Source organism: Python bivittatus, unplaced genomic scaffold, assembly GCF_059951505.1.
Source record: "Python bivittatus isolate LINGU-HERP-01145 unplaced genomic scaffold, Pbiv_v1 ctg000190_np1212, whole genome shotgun sequence".
Taxonomy (NCBI): domain Eukaryota; kingdom Metazoa; phylum Chordata; class Lepidosauria; order Squamata; family Pythonidae; genus Python; species Python bivittatus.
The window spans coordinates 8,533,213-8,554,393 of record NW_028277042.1 but is presented as its reverse complement, the minus strand read 5'-3'; the positions used below and the strand labels follow the sequence as shown (position 1 = coordinate 8,554,393).

General features: G+C 37.2%; 1 protein-coding gene across 3 annotated transcripts in view; it reads left to right on the top strand.

Annotated features, from left to right (window-relative positions):
• CDH8 (cadherin 8) overlaps window positions 1–21,181 on the top strand; it is a 205,398-nt gene that overhangs the window by 111,800 nt on the left and 72,417 nt on the right. For 2 of the 3 annotated variants that reach the window (XM_088136004.1, XM_088136002.1), the window contains exon 6: window positions 14,371–14,538. The exons of the other annotated variant lie outside the window; for it this stretch is intronic. In XM_088136004.1, the coding sequence (XP_087992130.1) occupies window positions 14,371–14,538 (168 nt within the window). The remainder of the gene's footprint in view (window positions 1–14,370; window positions 14,539–21,181) is intronic. 3 annotated transcript variants of the gene reach the window in all.

The window sequence follows — 21,181 nt, the reverse complement described above, 5'->3', positions numbered from 1 at the left end:
GCACTTTCCAGTTATGGGCATGATAATATCTGATATGCACCATGAATGTTTTTATGGGGTTTTACATGCAGTTGCTGGAAAGCCAGGAGTAACTGATCAAAGGGGGGTAGAGTTTCCAGCAGTTTGTGGCACTCTGAATTAAACTTTCCAGAGGCTGACATGCATAAAACATGTAAATGATACAAAGTTCTCACTGCAGCTCTGGGATCCCAGTAGTTTTGCAGTTTTTATAATATTGATGTTCACCAGAGGTGAAATAAGCACAGAGAATATCCAACGTTGGGCAGGCTACACATCTGAGTGACAGAGTATATGTTTGCAAGCAGAAAGTCCCTGTTAGGGCTGTGCAGGAAAAACTAAAAACAGTTCTCATTCATTTCAGTGAAAGAGAATTTGCTTTCATTTTTTTCTTCAGAGAAAAGAATTTCAAAGAAATGCTTGTGAGAGGAGCGTGGGATTCTTATGCTTAACTAGTAGCTGAGTATGACTATTGCTTCTTTTATTGTAAAAAAGTCTTTCTGGCGAACTCTAGCCTCACTGGCTGCAGTTAAATCCCAAAGAAAGATATGATAAGGGAATATTTCTTTTTCCTTCCTCAGATTGAACTATTTCTCTTTCCTTCCTCAGATTGAGAAGTGCAGATAGGTGGTATGTCTACCAGATTTTCTGCTGTACCTGAATTTACTTATATACATACATACATACATATATATATATATACATATTATATACATACATATACATATGTATATATGCATACATATATAATGTATGTATATGTATGTACTATATGTATGTTTCTAGCCTGGTGCCTTAACCACTACACCAATCTCTCTCTCTCTCTCTCTCTCTCTCTCTCTCTCTCTCTCCTCTCTCTCTCTTCTCTCTCTCTCTCTCTGGAACATGACATCTTTCAAAGTAATGAGAGTCCACCATCATATTTCAGTTTAAAAATATGAAGGGATGGTAGCATTAGAAAATTGTCTAGAAAAGAGCAGAGAGAGAGAGAGAGAGAGAGAGAGAGAGAGAGAGAGAGAGGTATTAGGTATCATCCTAGAAAGCAGCAATGGTTGGTATGGAGCAACCTCACCAGACCAATGCTTGGTCCTCCTTGTATCTCAATCTGCATCCCTTCGCAAGCCTTCCATGGCAATTCTTCAACGTCATCTCAGATGTGGAGATGTTCCTAGTCTCTCAGCAAGATGACATGCCTTTGCTATAAAGGAACTGTACTGGGTTACCTTATATAAAGAAACCACTTTCTCTGTAAGGGAGAACCATATTCAATTCCTATTTTTCAATTTTCAAATCTTGCAAGTCATCAAATTCACCTTTTGCTGAGTTGCAAAGCAATGACGTCCCAGCTTAAAAACAAAACAAAACAAAACAAAAAAACTGGGAGAAACTGCTCAGAAAAAAGGGAATGTATCAGGCAGAACCACTTACAAAAATGGACGTAACGCACACAAAAATATCAAATTGAATTTTGTGTGAATGTTTATGGAAGAAAATATCAAACTGATATGGAAACAGGCTGTGATGAGGCTGTTTCTCTCCTAAGACAATGACAGATAGGAGATTTCTACCTAACCCATCTCCCCCTTTCTGCTTCACGATGTTATTCCAAGCTCCTTTCTAGACAGTGCTTTTGAGTTAATGATGCAATGCTGTCAGTTCTTCTCATCATGGTAAAATATTATTTGCTTTTCTGTGTACACAGACATTAAGGTGTCCATGTTTTAACATGGTTGTTGTTCATTAACTGAAGTAAAACCAAACAATGTTTGTTTAAAAAAAAAGGAATGGAAAACTGTTTGTCAGCCTGGATAAATTTTCTGTCAATGATGCCAAATTAGTAATATATTTTATGTTGGACCTAATCATTATAACTTCCATAAATCATCACTATTACCTGCCAGTTTCATATGAAGCTGTAACTTTCTTTTCTTTTCTTTTTTTTACCATGTTTGTTGATAAGTTGACTTTCTGATATTATTTATAAAGCCATGCAAATTGTGTTTATTCTCTAATAACTCACTATCACCCAATTCTGCTCTACAGTTTCTCCCCCAGCAGTTGGTGGCTAGAAGTTGGTCTAAAATAGTTTTCATTTTTCAGCTGGTATGAATTAGGTTTTAAATCATGGCAAGTCATTATTGCAATTACAGTTATCTTAATGGCACATAATCTGAAGTGAAACCTTGTAGTGCAATAGAATCATGGTGAAAGAAAAAGTAAAAAAGAATACCTTTCAGCTATATTTGACACATTTATATTTTGCATGCAACTGCTAAAATAATTGAACTCCTAAATTATTTTTGATTATAATGAGGAAGATGTTGCATTTCCAAAAAGGCAAGTAGTGAGTGTTGTTGCTTTTGTGTTAATGGCGTATAGGTAGTAGTTTGTGTGAATTGTGCTCAGAAGTTGTATTTGAGCCCTGCTCTTTCTGTGTAGGGAACCACAGAGATGACCTTGAAGAAACTATTCTGAGTTGGTTACAACAGGTGCAAAAACATGTTGAGCCCAGGAAACAAAGGAAGTGTTAGGAAGAGACTCAGATGGACTCCTCCCTGACTTTCTGGGATAAGAGAAGAAAGATAAAAGGAAGATAATATTTAAGGAAATGGAGAGCCAGTTTGGTGTAGGAATAAAAGCACCAGACTAGAAACTGAAAGACTGTGAGTTCTAGTCCAGTCTTAGGCATGAAGCCAACTGGGTGACCTTGGACCAGTCAGGTTTCTTTTAGCCCTAGGAAGGAGGCAGTGGCAAGCCATTTCTGAAATCTTGTCAAGAAAGGGACTTTTCCAGGCAGTTACCAGGAATCAATAGTGACCAGAAGGCACCATAAATAAATAAAATAAATAAAAATAAGGATATAAGAAGGAAGGTAAAACATAAGCAGACTTGCAATAAAGTGGAGTTCTAGTCTTCCTGTGGGGTCTATCTCTATCTGGTCAACCTCAAAGGACTTGTTTTAAGAAAGGAGTCAAAACTTTCCTATTTAGACAAGATTGTTTGGTTGAAATTAGTTAAGATCTCACCAGGAATGACTTCTGGCCAGGAGGACAAGATTCATCCTCCTTATCTTTCTCCCTTTCCTTTCCCTTTCTCTTTCTTTCCATCATCATCATCATCATCATGGTACCTAAGGAGCAATGGAATAAATTTACTTAGAAATATTACCTTCATTATCAAATATGTATACAGTCACTAAGAAGCTGTCTCATATCAGACTCATTACTTTGATAATAACTAACTAAGACGTGGTGATGGAATGTGGCTATATGAGCCCCACTTCAAAATTTGGAGTCCCCAAAAGTTCCTGAGATAGCTGAAACCTGATGGCATGGCAGCAATTTCAGCAACATATTTTCCCTTGTTTAAAAACAAACAAAAAGAAAACCTAGAAATTGGTCTATTAAGAATATTAATTAAATATTAACAATTTAACCATATTTAATAAATCAACCCCACTTCCTAAAAATATGAACTGATTAAAAAAAAATGAGTCGTCCACGTCTCCTGATCAAGTTGTCTATCTTCCCCAGATGAAGTTCTTGAGGCCAAGTATAGCTACTTCCATCCTGTGCTAAATGTAAGCCTTTTAACTGGCTACGTCAGGCACTGAATCTAGGGTTTTCTGTATGCTTCGCTGGAGCATCAGGACTCAGCTAGGAGCCTCTCCTTTCATTCTGGAAATGAACAGTGTAAAATGAAAGCTAAGTTTACCTGTGGCTCAAGTTGTTTGCACTGCAGAAGGACAGCTTTCCAAGAAATGCTTTCCATTTCATTTCCTAAAGAGATTTGCCAATGAACATTAGTTCAGATCCAGAACTAATAATTCCTTAATCTTCTTGTAGCACATAGTTATAATGGTTATAATACCAGCTTTAGCCACAAGCTTCTTAAGGCCCATTGATAGGCTAGATCCTGAAAGTGCCATTAGTTACTGGATTAAAAACTCTGTCTTCCTCAAACGTTGTCTGCTACTTAATTAGCTGTGGAGCTTGTCCATGTTGGATGGCTTTGTACTTAAGATTTCTGGTGTCTTTTCTAGCATTTCTAATTTATCTCCCATGTATTTCTGTTTATAATATTCCACACAGTTTGGGGAACTCCTTGAACAGGAGTTCCTGTTCTTATTTTCTACAGTAAAAGTAGAAAATATATAAGAAAGACACAGTTCTCAGTTTATATTTGTGGAGGGGTATGACTCACTGAAGATTTGATTCAAATTATCAGTGACTCCATCGATCAGTTTGACAAATCAAGTGGATTTGAAAAGTTGAGTAAATTCAGTTGGAATCATCATTTTGATTTGGTTAAATTGTGTAGTTCTGTGCAAAAGCCCATCAATCTGCTGATTTGATGTGAAGGCATCTACTTAAGTTCAGCACATTAAATTGAGTCAGCAGTTTGATCTGAAGTTATTCAGTGTAACTGCCTTCAAATCAAAATTCCATAACAAAGCTTTGGTAATATCCACTGTCTGAGGTTGTTCTTAACAGGGGGTTAGATGAATTAAATGATAACAGTACTTTCCATGATTTTATCAAAACTTTATATTAGCAAATTATGGAAGAGATTATTAGAGAAGCAAAAGAGGCAGGTGGTTATCTTGATCAAAATCTGATCAATCAGAGTTGAGATCAAAGAGATCAACTATATTGGCTTTTCATTTAATCCAGCACAATTCTTATCAGGGAGATCTAAGTTGGCTTGATGTACCCATATGGCCCAGAGTTTCATGTATGTTATAGAAATTGCGTGTGAGAAACTTATCTCAGGCAAACCCAGCTCATAACGTGGGTGTCATTAAACCAAATCTGTTCACTCTTCGGGAAACATTATGAGAACATTAATTGGAAACAGACTTTATGGCATCAGTTGAACTAATTTTGATGTAAATGTCTTTACAGGGTTCTGAACTTCTATTAAAAAAGTGCCCCCCCTTCACCTATTAACATCTTTTCACCACCAGGCATGACCTGAGAGAGTGAAATGGCTTCTGTTGTGTTACATTGTATCTGGGTTAACCCAAAAAATGTTTACAAGGTCATCTTTGTAATCTTATTAACTTCCAGCAATGCCCTGAGTAACATCTGAGCAAATCCATTAAGTGCTGTGTAGTTGCACAGGTGGGCAATTGAGACCATATACCATGAGAGCAATCCAAACATAAAACTGATGCATAATGAGGAAGCCTGTTTATTAAATAGAGCGCATTAGACTGGAGCTGTCCAATCTTCAGAGCAGACATTTCCAGGTAAAATTGGAGTTAACCTATAAAACCCTGAAAGGTAAACCTGAAGGCTGGCAGAAGTAACAACTATTTATTGTAACTTGAATTTGGATGTCCCTAACTGCTCTTTGATTCTATGCTTCTTGTGATAACCAACTGAATGTAAATGGTATTTATCTAGTAAGCCAACTGAGATCATATGGATAAAGTAAGAGAAAGAAAATATTCTGCTGTGGGAGGTACACTTTTATAACTAAACATGGGGCTTTGAAGTCCAGAGTGAAAAGGGCAGTGAAGCAGTTACAGCAATGCACAACATTTCCTCAGAAAAGAGTGACCTGTGGACTTTGACTAGCACATCAGGGCTCACACAACCCATATCTTAGTGATTCAAAGAAGCTGTACCTTATAAGAGAATCCTAGCACAGTTTGAACTGCTAAAAAACAACTGACTTCCTTACCTACCACACATTTTGCATATATGTGTTTTCAGGATATACAAGATCTTACAAAGGAAATTCCCTAGATACTTTTCCAAAATTAGTGAAACTCCATCTCTCTCTTCTTCTAAAGCACGCGTTCCTCATTTCCGAACATTGCACTTGATGTGGATTTACAAGGAGGCTAAAACTATCAAAAGAAGAAAATGAAAGCACTGTAATATAATTGTGTTTATGTCCTTATGAGGAAATGTTCAGTTTTGTGGCTCTTCCATGTAACGTTTTGATCTGAAGAAACCAAATCTTTACTCAGACATCAGCTACTTGTCTATCGAATTTAAAATTTGGCTCCATCTATGATTTCTCGACCTTTTCTTCTATCTCATCTCCTGCCTCTCCTGCTGTTTGCTTCATGAATCTTGGACATATTTCAGGTTCCCTCACCACCTTTTCTTTCTCGTACTGCAGTATGCAATTTTACCACACCGCTATGGTGAAATATTATAACAGTGTACAAGTTCTTTCACTGGGGGAAAATAACTGAGTGTTAAAGTGAGCGAGAGAGGGAGAGAGAGGTGCTGGGATCTGATGTGTGATGTTAGTTGGATAACAATTTTTGTATATTGGGTAAGAGATAATTATGAGAAGTTATCAAATCACTGCTCAAATATTTGAAAGGTGTTAATGAGAGAAGGTGAGGGGACAGTTTGTAGCTGTGTACAAGGAGGTGTCAAAGGTACTGTCCTAGAATTAGATAAAGCAACTGCCTTGGTAGTATTAGAAGAAAGCTTTTGTTTGTTTCAATCAGGAAGGGGTGATGAGGTTTCATGTCCCAAAAAAGTAGATGACTTGTTTTTAATCAGAGCCTCAACAACAAAATAATTAGGAAAATAAAAACTGGGTGTGTATAATAAAGAGTAAAGGTTATTCCTGTTGCTGTTTACCAATCAGTTCAGAGACAGCCAATATGTACAGTAATTATCCAGTTGTGGCAGAACCACAGAGCCCAGCATTTTCATCATTGGCCAGACCGGCTGAGACTGCTGGGTGTTATTTGGGAGCATCTGAGGAGCCATAGATTACCCACCCTTTGAATTAGACTATGTTGGGGGAATCTATGTTGCTCCAGATGTTACTGAACTTGAACTCTGAGCAGCCTTATGAATTCTAAGCGTCCTGAATCATTAGAAATGGATCTAGACCTATATAGGGCTCTTCTCACCACATATCCAGGGATGTTCTATAATTTCACAATGGTGAAAAAAAATGTTTGAAAATGAGGAAAGAAACATGGGGAAAGAAGAAAAGGTAGATGGATTCATACAGAAAGAACTACATCATATTTTTGCCTTCATATCAGGAGTAGGGAAGTTGTTTCTTAAAGCCAACAATGCTGTATGTGCCTACCTAAAAGTGAAACACTTAATTCACTGGGATTCTGTCTCATATGGAACTGGATTCAATCCAGATGCACTTAGTTATGCTAAGACAACAGCTTTTTTTTTCTTGGTTGGCTTGTAGGAAGCCCTATGAACTTAGTGGGGCTTAACATTTTAAAGCACTAATCTAGAAAGATGAAAGTCTCAACATAGTAATATTAATTAAAAAGGAGGAAAATATCCAAGTCTTTACTTTTGAGGCCAGTAAGTTTAGCTTAAAAAGAAAAAATGGATTTCACTGTAGATTGTTTTAAATAATACTGCTTGTTCTATCAATGTTGTTGTTTTTTCTGTATACAAGGCAGATGCCCAAATTCTGCAAATTTGATTAGAAAAGTGACTGCATTCAGAATTTTAGTCTCAGCTTCAGAAGCTGGGTGGCTTCTACAATTGCCTGCAAATTTACAAAGAGAGGTCTAATCTAAGAGACGATCTCACATCCTCCATGCCGCCAACATGGAAAACAGAAGCCAGCATTAGGGACATTCTCCATATCTGTAATAAAAATGGGAAATGTTTTCAGACATTTTCATGCTGTTCATTTAGGATAAAGAAAATAGGAGCACAATTTCTGGCATTAGCCTTTGTGCATTGGTCAGTGAACATCTGTAGCAGGAGGGGTGATCTTTTTTGGTGGCTCCGTTGATTTAGGTGGTAGTATAACCAAGGTTCTAAATCATATAGAGAACCTATGTAAGCAGGGTGGAATTTTGTTTGTGGAAGTTACTTGTCCAGCACATGAAATACAATGAATAGAATAATGAAAACATGGAGACATAAGGACTGCTCTCACGTGTTTAGATGCTTGCTCTCACGTATTTGTAGTTGTGCAGGAAGGTAAACACTTGCACAGAATCTATTGAAACTGCCAGTCCAGGTGACACAAAGGGTTCGTCAAGAAGAATTGTATCATCTTGCCTTGAAATAGAGGATCTTGTTGCCTCTGCAGCATGAAACGCCTTTTTGAGTCAAAGTCAGTCTGTTTCACAAAGGATTCTTCTTCACTGTAAAGCACATGGGTAAAGTTTGCTCCCAGCTCTTCATTCTACTTCCCATTTTATCCTCTCTTTTTGTTGCTGATCAATCATTCAATTCCTTCTGAGTCTTCATGACCTAAATGGACATCATTTTGCCAGGGTTGCCTGTCAGTAATTGCTTTTCTTGAGTTTTGCAAGCCCTGCCTGCCTGCCTGCCTGCCTACCTGCCTGCCTGCCTGCCTGCCTGCCTGCCTGCCTGCCTGCCTGCCTCCCTCCCTCCCTCCCTCCCTTCCTTCCTATGCCAGCCCAATAATCAAGATTGTGACTTGCTTGTGTCCTCAGTGATTGTATCTATCTACCTCATCTTCTGTTGGCCTCCCTTTCAATTGCTTTTGATTTTCCCAAGCTTCAGAATCTTCTCCACTGACTCTTCTCTTTGCATTGTATGTCTAAATATGTGTAAATTTTAGCTTCATTATTAATGTTTACAGTAAATAGTTTGGTTTTACTTCAACTAGTCTTGAATGATTTGGTTTCACTGAGGTCCAAAGTGTTCTCTACAATTTTCTCCAGTGCCTCAAATCAAAGGCATGACTTCTTTGTTCAGGCTTTCTGATGGTCCAGCTTTACATTACAGTTGTTAAGCAAATCACACAGTTGTTAAGCAAGTCTTGGCTTGTCAGAAGCCCCCTAGGAAGGTCACAAATGGCAATCACATGACCCCAGGACACTGCAACTGTTGTAAATACATACCAGTTCCCAAGTACCCAAATCACAATCACGTGACCATGGGGATGCTGCGATGGTTGTAAGGGCAAGGGCCAGTCGTAAGTCATTTTTTCCAGTACCATTGTAACTTCGAACTGTGGTTAAATGGTCGTAAGTTGAGGACTATCTGTGTTCAATCTTTGCAGACCCATTAAAAATCTCTACAGCTATTACCAACCTGGTATGCATCTTAGAGGGGTCTTTTCTGCAGTTCATTGTCATTTTCTTTGATGCCTTTGCCCAATAGCAGAGAAATAATGTCTGAGAAATGGAAGTTAGAACCTTGGGAATGGTGAAGGCAGATTCTGAGATATTATTTGCCCATTGTTCTGCCTACATGCTGGATGGTGAGGAGGTATACAGGAAAAAAAAGTTTCTTTTTCTTTGCTTTTATTCATTAGAATTACATTTGTTTCATCACTGATTCAGAGAAAAATCAATTCTTTTTGTAACTTGTTTTTTGTTTGTTTTTGGGGGGGGGTGGCAATGGGAAAACCAGCCATTGTTCTATTCAGTGTAACCTTTGGGTTTGCTTTCCAGTTAACGTTTTTTTTTTTTTCAGGATTTCCATTCCTTCTCCTTGAGGGTTCCTGATGTTCTGAATGGGAGGTGATTCCATGTTTTCAAGCAGGAGGTGGTGGAAATTTTGTCACAGAGGGCTGCGCTTTTCATTTTACTTTTCATTTTTGTTTTTGGAGCTGTCAAGGCAGTGTCATAATGAGATCTCGAAAGGACACAGGCTTGGCGGGGGAGGAACATTTGCCACCCTTTTCTTCACCATGAGAAAAGGAGTTGAGGAATGAAAAATAATAGGTCTGTTAAGCTGGTCAGAAGCCTGGCACCCTGCTTTATTTTTTTATGGAAAATAGACAGCAATTCAACTGATCTGCTGTCAAATTTCACTGGCATAATGTTGCAGTTTGATGTACATTGTACATCCTTTCAAACACACACACGCAAAATGATGCAAAACTTGATTAAATCATGGTAATAAACAATCACATTTAGTCATTGGAAACTCACAAGCTGAATTATGAGATAATTTGCTGGCCTGCTTTTTTTCTTTCTTGATATGATAAGAGGATCACTCACAAGGAATTCCTAAAGCAACAGCATTGTTATAACCTGGTTTTTGATGGATAAGGTGTTTTGTTCTGTTTGTTTGTTGGCTCAGGGATTCAAATAGGGTGCGAGTTTGCAGAGTGAAAAAAGAGAAACAGAAATAAAATTTTCGTCCTCCTTGTAATTTGTTAGTATCTCTACCTACACCTAAAATTGCACGCCCCCTGCTCAAGATCTCCCGTTTGCTAATCTTCAGCACTTTTGCCCTTGAATGCTGCACAGATGTGACACCCATCAAGTGGTATATATCCTAGTTTCTAAAATGAATAAATATGCTTTTCTAGGGCACACCAGATCCTTCACCACTTTAATAGGAATGGTTAATTAGTTGACTTATCCAACTTCCCAGATGACCCTGTCTCAGTGTTTCTGTTTCTTCTTAGGTTTGGAGGGAAAAAAAAAGAAAAGAAAAAGCTATTTTAAAAGTTAGCTAATAGCCTACAGTTTTCTGTTTTTCTCTCTTTGCTCCATTACCCTTTTTCTTGTAACTGGCAGTAAATGATGTGAAAAGTAATCCAGAATTTTCCACATAATTCCATTTGCCTCTGATGTTATCAGACAGGTGGCTCTGAAAATAACTACTGAAATGAAAGAAGTTTAAAACAGAAATGATTTTCCAAATTCCAATTCTCATTTTTTTTAAAAAAAAAGCTGGGTTTTTTCCTCCTTCCCTGTGGCCATCCCCTACATCTGTCACAGTACTGACAATTGCGTTTTGCCCTTTTCTAAACAGATATTTGATGGTGAGATGGTTTTTCTATGACAGTTTTATGATAAAGAAAAATAGGTTTGACAAAGGGGAGCTGCATGCCAGCTGGGAAGCCTGCTACGTAATTATTCATTCACCTATTAGCAATTGCTAAAAACATAACTGACAATACTTGATGGGTAAAACTGAGGGTTTTTTTTTAAAGGCTGATAACAAAGAAATGATACATATTGACTATTTCCTAATATGAGGTGGGCGTTGTGTAATACCTAAGGGCATAGAACATTTTATATATCTTCCCTGATATTAAAAACCATCCATGAGAGTCAGATCATAAAACAAGTACCAGTTTTAAAAGGAGGAATTTCATGAAAAGATGGTAGATTTTGGGTTAGTCTGTGTTTTTAAAGGAGCTAATTTTATTCACTGTTCCTGAGCTAGTATGCAGATGGATACACAATTATTCATTGAATTCTACCGTTCTCGAGATTTTGCAATGCATATCTTGACTACACGCATGTGTACAAAGAACACTTCCATGAAAATGCATATTGGGAAATTTGATGTGTAAATAGATCTACTCCAGAAAATTAGATAATAAATTTTGCATTGCATGTGATTTTTTTTTTTTAAATGAAGAATAATGCAGACATGAAATACAATGGACTTCCAACCAAACTACAACACAAAACTGATATGGGACAGATATTGACTGAGTGGCATATAACCCTACATTTCATGTTCACACCTTACATTAAAACATTGCTTATTTTTATCTTGATTGGGTAAACCAACCACAGGCAGTTGTATGGATCAACCCAGTAATTATGACTTATTTGGTCAATTTGTAGTTTGCCGACTGAACTTTTTCAATGTCTCTTTCCATCTTGTGGAGTGATTACAGGCTCAAGTGAGGTATAAAAACTAGGAATAAGCTAAAATACCATAAATGAACCATGTATACCTATTAACGTATTACTCTAAGGCAGGGTTCCTCAACCTTGGCAACTTTAAGACGGGTGGACTTAATTCTGGGAGTTGAAGTCCACCCATCTTAAAGTTGCCAAGGTTGAGGAACCCTGCTCTAAGGCACAGTTGCAATCCGTACATCAAAAGCAAAACAGAGCTTCAAACTAAGTTTTATTACCCTATTATCATTTGCTCACTGACCCCATTTGCATGGCATTATAAGACAAAAATGAAAACATTATGGTGAGGGCAATAGCTTTTCTAGTCCAGCATCCTGTTTTTCATAGTTAACTAACAGATTTTATGGGAAGCAAATAGATGAGAGGGCTTCAATGTGCGAAGTGCTGTTACCCTAATAGGAAACCTCACCCACGTAGTCTGGCCAATCGCCACATAAATGTTGTTCAGGCACAAAAGGAAATGGAAGTTTTGTTGTTGTTTACACTTCTAAAAATGGTCTCATTCTCTTGTGTTAATCTGCATTCCTCGTAGCTGTCCCTTTCCCATGCAAGTGACTTGTTTTACAGAGCGTACTTTTGTAACTGGTATTTTTTAACTGACTCTTGAATGCATTTGCTTTTTTTTTTTTTCCCCAGGAAGGCAATTAGCACATTTTTAAGAATATGTAAATAGATACATACATAAACAATACCTTCATGTACTCCCATTAAGCTGCCAGATGTCCCAAGAATGGACACCACCAATCACTTATTTAATAAGCAGAAAGGGAAATTCAAGTTTCGCTGCCGGAAATGGATAGTTACTGCCATTAAAGCTGACAGTATTATCATTTTTATCCCTGCTGCCTGGGGGGTTACTAATCCATTATTATAGACTGCATGTTCAGTATGCAGAGAAAGTGTGAATAAATTCAGCTGTGCTGCAACTGACTTGTGTTGTTGTTTTTAAATAATATAAATACATATTGACAATGTCTATGTTTTCTATTATAATGTTTTAAAAAATGAGAAGACTGGGCAAACCTGATCATGGAAGGGATGCTGGCTTTTCCCTCTCTAAGTTTCAGGTCCCAAACCAGAGTTGTGTGCTCTACGGAAACTCTCAAGGGCCAAAAGAGCTCAGAAAGTGGCAAGTGCCTCCCCCCCCTCCCCAATTTCCTCAAGAGTAGCCTTCCAAGCCAGGATATAATAACTTGTTTCAAACTCATAGCCAGCAGGCCACATGCAGCCTTCCAAATAATTTTTTGAGGCCCACAACAATATTTTGCAGGTGCTGAGGATATTGCTCAGCAAGGCTAGATTGCTGAGCATCAGGTAGACACACAGGATGGGCCACAGGATGTGCAAGTAAAAGGAGTAATATGGTGGCAGCAGATAGAGGCCCCTTACACAGAGCATTGACTGAATGCAGCTCCATTGTGCATTCAGATGAGCTTTGGAATGGGGAAGACCAAAGTTTCCAGTCTTTTTGTGGGTCTCTATGTGGGGCGTTTTGTTTTTATTTTTTGCAGGGGAAAGCTAAGAATCAGAATCCAGAGACTTAAGGCACCTAATTCACCCATTTAAGTCTCCCAAATCCCCATGATTTCAAGCTACCCTTAAATACTCTAAGGCATGTATTTGTCCATTAAAGCCCTTCCTGGCCAGGTTGAAAATAAATATTATTGGCCAACCTGCACTGTGTGGCATCCATCCAGAAGTAAGTAGTCTATACCTTGGTTATGCATTATTATGAATGCATTGATCCTCTAGCCTAATGAAAATCGCTAATGGAAACCACTGGCTGGTAACAAGGACAGCAACAATATTCATAGTTCCTTGATATCTGAAACATCTCTCCTTAGGTGAGGGGGGACAGAGACTGCCAGAGGCAGTTATCTGATTGAATTAAACATAGATGGAATCTAAAACTGAAGCTTCTTTACAGAGTAACAGTTGATCATTAAAGATCAAATGCCGGGTTTATTTTTGTGCTCCCTGTTTTAGGGAACTGTTTACCAATGCTCAGCTATATGTGTAAATAAATATCTTCTGAAGGCATTAGTTCTCTTTTAATTCTTTCCTTCTTTCTTCTCCCTTCCTGCCTGGGGCTGCCTGAAGCAAAGTATCTCATCCTGCTGTGCAGGAGAGTCAGATGCAAAGAGAAGTAAAGTTAAACTGCAGAATTCATTGCCCATTTAGATAGTTTTGAAACTGAAATGGAAAGATTTGGGTAGGGTCACACTATTAATGGCTGTTATTTTTAATGCTGGTTGCTACCTCTGGAATCACCAGGAGCATGCCTTGAACTTTCGGAATAAGGTTGGCTTGTCAGTGCATGACACGAGAGAAACACTGCTCTTATCGAGCCTTGGCCAAAGAATAACACAGGTCTATGTGGGATAGTCATAGTTTCCCACTGAGCATGCTGGTTCAGGAGGGACACACAAGGAGCAGTGAAGAAGGAAGTGGATATCCACCTAGCTATTCAGATAAGCCAAATCAGCTGGCAGTTAATAAGGTGAGAGATACCAAGCTAGATACCCGCATTTCTTATATATTAAATATGTTAGACGAGATAAGCCATTGGCCTGATCCAGATGGGTTCTTCATGTGTTATTACATTTTAAACCTTACCTTTGAATGAAGATGGTTTCAAGAGAATCATCCCAAATATTAAATCCAGCTTTGGTCACTCTGCGTGAAGTTCTCACTTCCCTTTCTGATGGTATTTTCTTTCTTTCTTTCTTTCCTTTCCCCAGCTATCATCAAAACTGCTCTTTCAAATATGGACCGGGAAGCCAAAGAGGAATATACCGTGGTCATCCAGGCAAAGGATATGGGTGGGCACATGGGTGGACTCTCTGGAACCACCACTGTGACTATTACTCTGACTGATGTCAATGACAATCCTCCAAAATTTGCGCAAAGTAAGTGACCCTTCAGATGCATCTTACTCATAGTAATCAGGCATCAGTGATTGGATACACATATCACTGGAAGGAACTAAGTGGCTTGTCTGGTTTTGTCTTGGCATGCTAACCACTGTTATTTGTAATCAGTGGCAGGTGCTATGTGAAACCCAGTCATTGTATTTTACCCAGTAAATAACAATGGTGTGTGATTTATAAAGTTCCTAATTGCATAAAATAGAAAGGTGATTATTTTGGGAGCCAGTGCAGTGTAATGGTTTAGGTCTTGGACTAGAAGTGAGGAGACTGTGATTGTATGTGGGAATGACCTTGGGAGACAGGAGAAAGACCCACAGCCAGGGCAATGGTCTGGTAAGAGGCAGTTCAGTCCACAGGTGGTGGTGGTGGGGAAGCATGGGAAGCATTTCAGAAGGGACCCTCTCTAGTTTTCCAGAGACTAAAAAGAGAGGAGGGGAGAAACACTTTCAGTCTTGCAAGGTTTTGTTTAATGTAACCTTACAATAAAAATAGTGCTGATGTTCCTGGTTGTGCTTCTTGTCTGGACTACCTCGAAGGGCTAACAGAGACCCAGGTTCTAGTCATCCTCTGGATAGGGAGATTAGCTGTATGACCTTCGGCTAATCACTCCTTCTCAGCCCAAATTAGTGTCAGGTTACTCAACACGCCAGCTGTGGAACAAAAACTGCTCATCCCATCAGTCATTGATACCCTTTTGTTGTGGGATCTAGGCATGTTCAAGGCAAACCAAATGGAGCCTGCAACCAAGCAGGACAAACACAGAGATGAAGAAATATGACTATTTAGGGGAAGTGGAAACAGATAAAAATGGTTGCATAATTCAGTATAATCAGCAGCACAGTCACGTTGTTGATCTCTTTTGTCTTCTTGTTGCCTTTCTTCCATTCTTTCATCCTCATGTTCCTAATCCTTTTATGATAGCTCCTTTTCTGCAAGGCACCTATTTATTTCAATCTTCTCCACTTCTCCTTCTGTGCTTGCAGCTGCTATAGCCGCTTTCCTCCCTCAGGTTTAAAGCTGGGCAAAAGTTGCCTTTAAAAATTCTCCTTGCAATCTGTGGGCAAAGAAATTGGAGTGATTTGTCCAGTCGATAAGCAGAAGAAAGCCATGCCTGTGAAAAGTCTCCGCCTGGCACTAGTCACACCTCCAATCTGTTGTTCATTGTTCTTGAAATAGTTTGCCTTTTGATATATATGAGTTTTACTTATATCTTATGTAAGTAAAAAATAACTTGGCAGATTATCTATCTATCTATCTATCTATCTATCTATCTATCTATCTATCTATCTATCTATCTATCTATCTATCATCTATCCATATCTATCTATCTATCTATCTATCTATCTATCTATCTATCTATCTATCTATCTATCCATCCATCCATCCATCCATCCATCCATCCATCCATCCATCCATCCATCCACCAAGTCATTTTTTACTTAGTCCACCTCTAAAATGCTTATTATAACATGGGAACTTGTTTTATATTGAGTTGCAGACAATGTCTGGATGGACATGGGTTTACTGATTGCTGTAGCTATTTAAATTTGATCTGTGTGAAGGATAAGGGTGGATTAGTATTGATTCCAACACAGATACAATAAATATTTCTGATATGTAGGTTCATATAGAACAGCACCGGGATTGGAGTAATCTCACACAGGTTTAGGGTCACAGCTTGAATTAATGAGAAGTTTAAAAATGTGAGCGCTGAAAATCCATAGGAAAAAAAAATCTGTTTATAATATTGATATCTATACCCTCCTTTTCCCCATTTCCTGCATGTCTCCTTTCCGTCCTCTGTTTCTTAGCCTTGTGTTGTTTCCAGTGCTTTCAAAACCCCATTAGATTAGTGTTGTGTTAGAATCAATGAGTGACATGTCTAAAAAGATAAGCAGTGATGAAAGCAAGAAACCAAGCAATACATAATTGGAGAGGAGAACTGGAGAAACAATTCTAGGTCCAGTTAATTCTTGATCTTTAATTCAAAATCCATATTTACTGCTATCGTTCCTATGTATGCCTCACTCAGCTGTTCTAGGGTGCTGGGTTGCGTGGATCAACAACCTGAGAGTTATAATAAGGGTTGATTTTATTGGGCATAGGTGCATTCTCCTAGGATTTATTAATATAACCATCCATGACGGTTAGCTGTTTTTCCCTATCATTTATTTTAACTAGATGCTTAGTATATGAAAGGAAGACAGAACAATTGGAAAAGAGGCAGACTTTGTGTTTGTCCAACACACTTAACCAGGTTAGTGAATGCTCAGGCAGGTACATTCACACATGTTAAACATACTTAGTGCTAATCTTCATTTTCTTCTTCTTCTTCTACTTTTATAATATTTTATTGAGATTTTAAAGATACATATTTAAAAGTTAGAAGTGAAAAGGAAAATTTGAAATACAAAATATAAAGAAAAGGAAAAGAAAAAGTGAGGTAAAGGAAAGGAAAAAAAGATATGAAAAATAGATAACTTCCAATCTATCTCTGGTCTTAGAAATAATAAGACTATCATAAGTGCTAGTTTTTAATACATTAAATAGGAATAATTCTTCGTCTAAATATATCCCATTACATTTATAATCTAATCTTCAAATCCCCATGTAAGCTTCACCCCACCTGCATTTTGCAAATAGTCCATCAATGGTTTCCATTCTTTAAGGTAGTAGTTGTTTGAGTTTTCTTTTAATAGGTAAGTCAGTTTGTCATTTTCTGCCACATCCATCAGTTTTAACAACCATTCTTGTATTGTTGGTAGTGTCTGGGTTTTTCAAAATGGTACATAAGGTCATCTTGCTGCGGTAATCATGGATTAATCTCAATTTTCTTCTACCCTTGATTTTCTTTCTTACTATCTTAGTAGACTTGGCAAACCCAGCAGTTTTGTCTGGTTAGCTTCTGATCAGTGTGTTGCGCACCACCAGATTATACATCAGTTCAGTAAGCAAGTTCACTGCTGAGTGCAAACACAATTGGCCGCATCATAAGTCATATTCATGCCCTCAGCAATTTTTTTCTGTATGGCAGCTGCCTATGATGTTATAATTATACATTGGCTGCTGTTTTATATTGTCATATTTATTTATTTATTTATTTATTTAAAAGATTCGTATGGCTGCCCATCTTAAACAATTCTGGGTGGCTCACATCAGCAATCAGTCATAGCTATATATTATTAGCCCTGAACTGAACATCCAGCATCCAAGTGTTTCTGGTCAACAGGCAATATGATGTAGAGGAACTTGGCATATGGATAGTAAACGATGCCAATAATGGATAGCATAGTCATATTTTGTTTTTCAATTGCTTCCTTGGCGGTCTTAGAATTAAAAATGGTGGGTTGACATCAAGCTAGTGCATGCTTCGTTTTAATTCATGTAATTGTGGCAATAGCCAGAATTGTTAGTCATTTTATGAGAACAACATTGTTTTTAGCCAAGAACAGGAAGATTAGAAATTGTATATAAAAATAAAATTCCAAGTACGTCAACTGGCTTAGCAAAGTTGTTTATTACCATTTGAGTGTGATATATAAATCTTATCAATATCTACCTAGTATTCTCTTTCACAATTATTTCACCTAGATAGGAACCTTTGGAATTGTATGATGAATTTATTCTTTAAAAGAATTTTTAGTACCTTACTGAAGTATATTTTCTGTGATTCCTTTGCTGGAAGTCATGTTACTTATCTAGATTTTTTTTAAAAAAAAATTGTTTTGTTTGCTTGGGCTCAGAACAGAAGTCTTTTCTCATGCTACTACTGGTTTAAATATGGTAGCTCTTTATTATGGATTCAAAGTTATAATTTTGAAAAGTTGCTCTTACAGAGCAATTCTACACATGTTACAAAATCTTTTGAAAGCAGTGGAGTGTCTTCCTTAGCTAAATATAAACAATCTAGGAATAACCTTAAAAAAGTGATTGGGGAAAAAGCAAAACAAAAAATTATTGTAGCCATCCAATTGTGCCTTCAAGTCCATGCTGACTCCTGGCAAATGCCTGGACAAGTTTCTGCAGTGTTCTTGAGAAAGGGTTTTTGGAAGTGGTTTGCCATTGCCTCCTTCCTAAGGCTGAGAGAGAGTGACTGGCCCAAGGTCACCCAACTTCATGCCTAAGGCAGGATTAGAATTCACAGTCTCCCAGTTTCTAGCCTGGTGCCTTGACCTCTACACCAAACTGAATCTCTCATATATATTCAGTGTTTATCTGTAGTTGTTCTACAGAAGACTTTAAATTCATACATATAGCAATTACGGTGCAGTAAATGCTTGATTTACAATGGCTACTCATTAGGACCATCTAAAGCTTCAGTGTGGAGATTTGATTGAAACCGGTTTGACTGAATCTCTGATTTAAATCAATACTTTGAATATGATTGGAACTCAGATTGGATTTGTATATGCAAAAGAGCTCTTCCCTCTGTATCAACTTGGAAAATTGAATCGAAGCAACCTGGTTCAACAATTCAAATCGGAAAGTTGAATGTTGGACCACTTGATATAATGTTGTGTCAATAGCTGTCAGTTACTGAATCACATCAGATGAAGAAGCAAAATTGAATCAATAATAGGAATTAGCGCCAATCTGCAAAGCCAAGAGTCCACATACTAGATTAGAAGGCTAACCTTCATTTCTTTCCTTAATAATAATGAAAAGAATCACATTTTCATTATAAACTGCTACACATCAATGGTGTATTATATGTTAGCTAAAGCTACAGTAATTATAAAATGATCCTCATTCAATAATTATACTGTATAGGCCAGTCCTCTACATAATACTGGTTGAATAGTGAGCATTGAATCTATCATATTATATTGCCCCTCAAACCTTTTAAAATAAGACTGAGCCACATTAAAAGTCACGCTCAGATTGTGATAAATTACAATCTGTTCCCCCCAGGAAGTGTTTTGGTACCATCAGTTAGCTGCAATGGTTGTAATCTGTTTGCTGCTCATTGTTTTAATCTAACTGGATATTTTATGGAATAAAAATTAACTCAGCATATATTGACTTGAAGTCTTTGTGGCAGTCTGAAACAGCTCTAGTTTTGTATTTGATTTTACAGGAAATTGAACCTAGCTATGTTAGATATCAGGAGAGATTAATAGCAACAGCAACTCTGTATATTTGCCAACATATTTTTTATGCCTTTCACAAAAATAAGAATAATATAGTAGTTACTGTCTTGGACAAGCATGAGATTCAGGTTTGAATCCCCACTCAACCATAGAATTCATTGAATAGCTTTGGTTCGGAGATAGCAGTTGGCTTAATTAGTACTTAGTGATGTCCACTTATATTGCCTTGAGATCCTGGAGAAAAGATATAATAGATATATAGGCACACAGACATTGTTATGCATATTTTTTGGGAAAATAAAAGTAAACAACAACAGAATGTCACAGCTGTAGTAGAACTACACTGAACTAGAAGGTGATCAATATTCATAAGATATAATGCTTGGCATATTCACAATAAATTATAATGAACTCAGACAGTACTCAGAGAGCTATGTGTGTTTATTGTTTCTGAGCAGAACATATATGTGTATTTATGGCTAGATTTCAAATAAATACAGCCCTCCTGGGCTGTTGAAATAAGAACAGTGAACTTTCACAACTATTTGAGTTTTCTTGAAAATAATTTTAGAGGCACTTATAACACACAATGTAAAACAAACCCCAATAGTTATAGATAACACTTTTTTTCACAAGAACAGCAGATTTTTGGACAAAGCTTTCAGTGCATGAAAATAAATATATATAAATGTATAGTGCATAAACCATATTTCAGTTTTATGTTCTGCATTAGGCAATGTAAATAGCTATCTCCTGTTGAATTACTTTTTTGTTATTCCATAAATTAATTCCCTTTCAGAATGTGTAATTGTTCTAAGATAGCGCACAATGTGTTTCAATGACTTCAAAAATTAGATTATTTAAAATAATAATACAACAATAATGTTCTGTAATGAATAATAGACTATTTGACTAGATTTCGTTGTATTTTAGCCATCTGTGTTTTTAATGGACATTAAGACATTGAGATGTAATTTACAATCTCAATAAAATAATCTGAATATGTTTTTAGCGGTCCCTTTAGAAGAAAAATATTGGGTGTGGAAAATGTGACAGTAGGTAATTAAAGCAAAGCAAGAGTCAACAAACTTTTCAGTGCTGGGTGTTATTGTATTTCCTAATTTGTGTGTGTGTGTGTGTGTGTGTGTGTGAGAGAGAGAGAGAGAGAGAGAGAAATGCATGCACACATATGGCTGCAATCTTGTAAGACTGTCACGTCACTTAAAATGTGAGATTCTTACTGTGGGTGTACACAAATGAACTAAAATCCATTTTGAATTTGTGATCTGGTTTAAAAAGTCAAGTCTGCAAATTTGAATTGTCAAGTAGAATCTGTGATTTAGGAATTTGATTCGTAATAATTTGTGCTTGCATGCAGAGAAGACTAACATATTTTTGAACTATTTTGAAGGCACCTGATTTAATTTGGAATGTTTTTTTCTTAATTTGCTTCAAAATCACTCTCAAATCAAAGCTTTGCACAGTTCTAATTTTCACAAGATTTTGCTGCTATTATTATTATTATTATTATT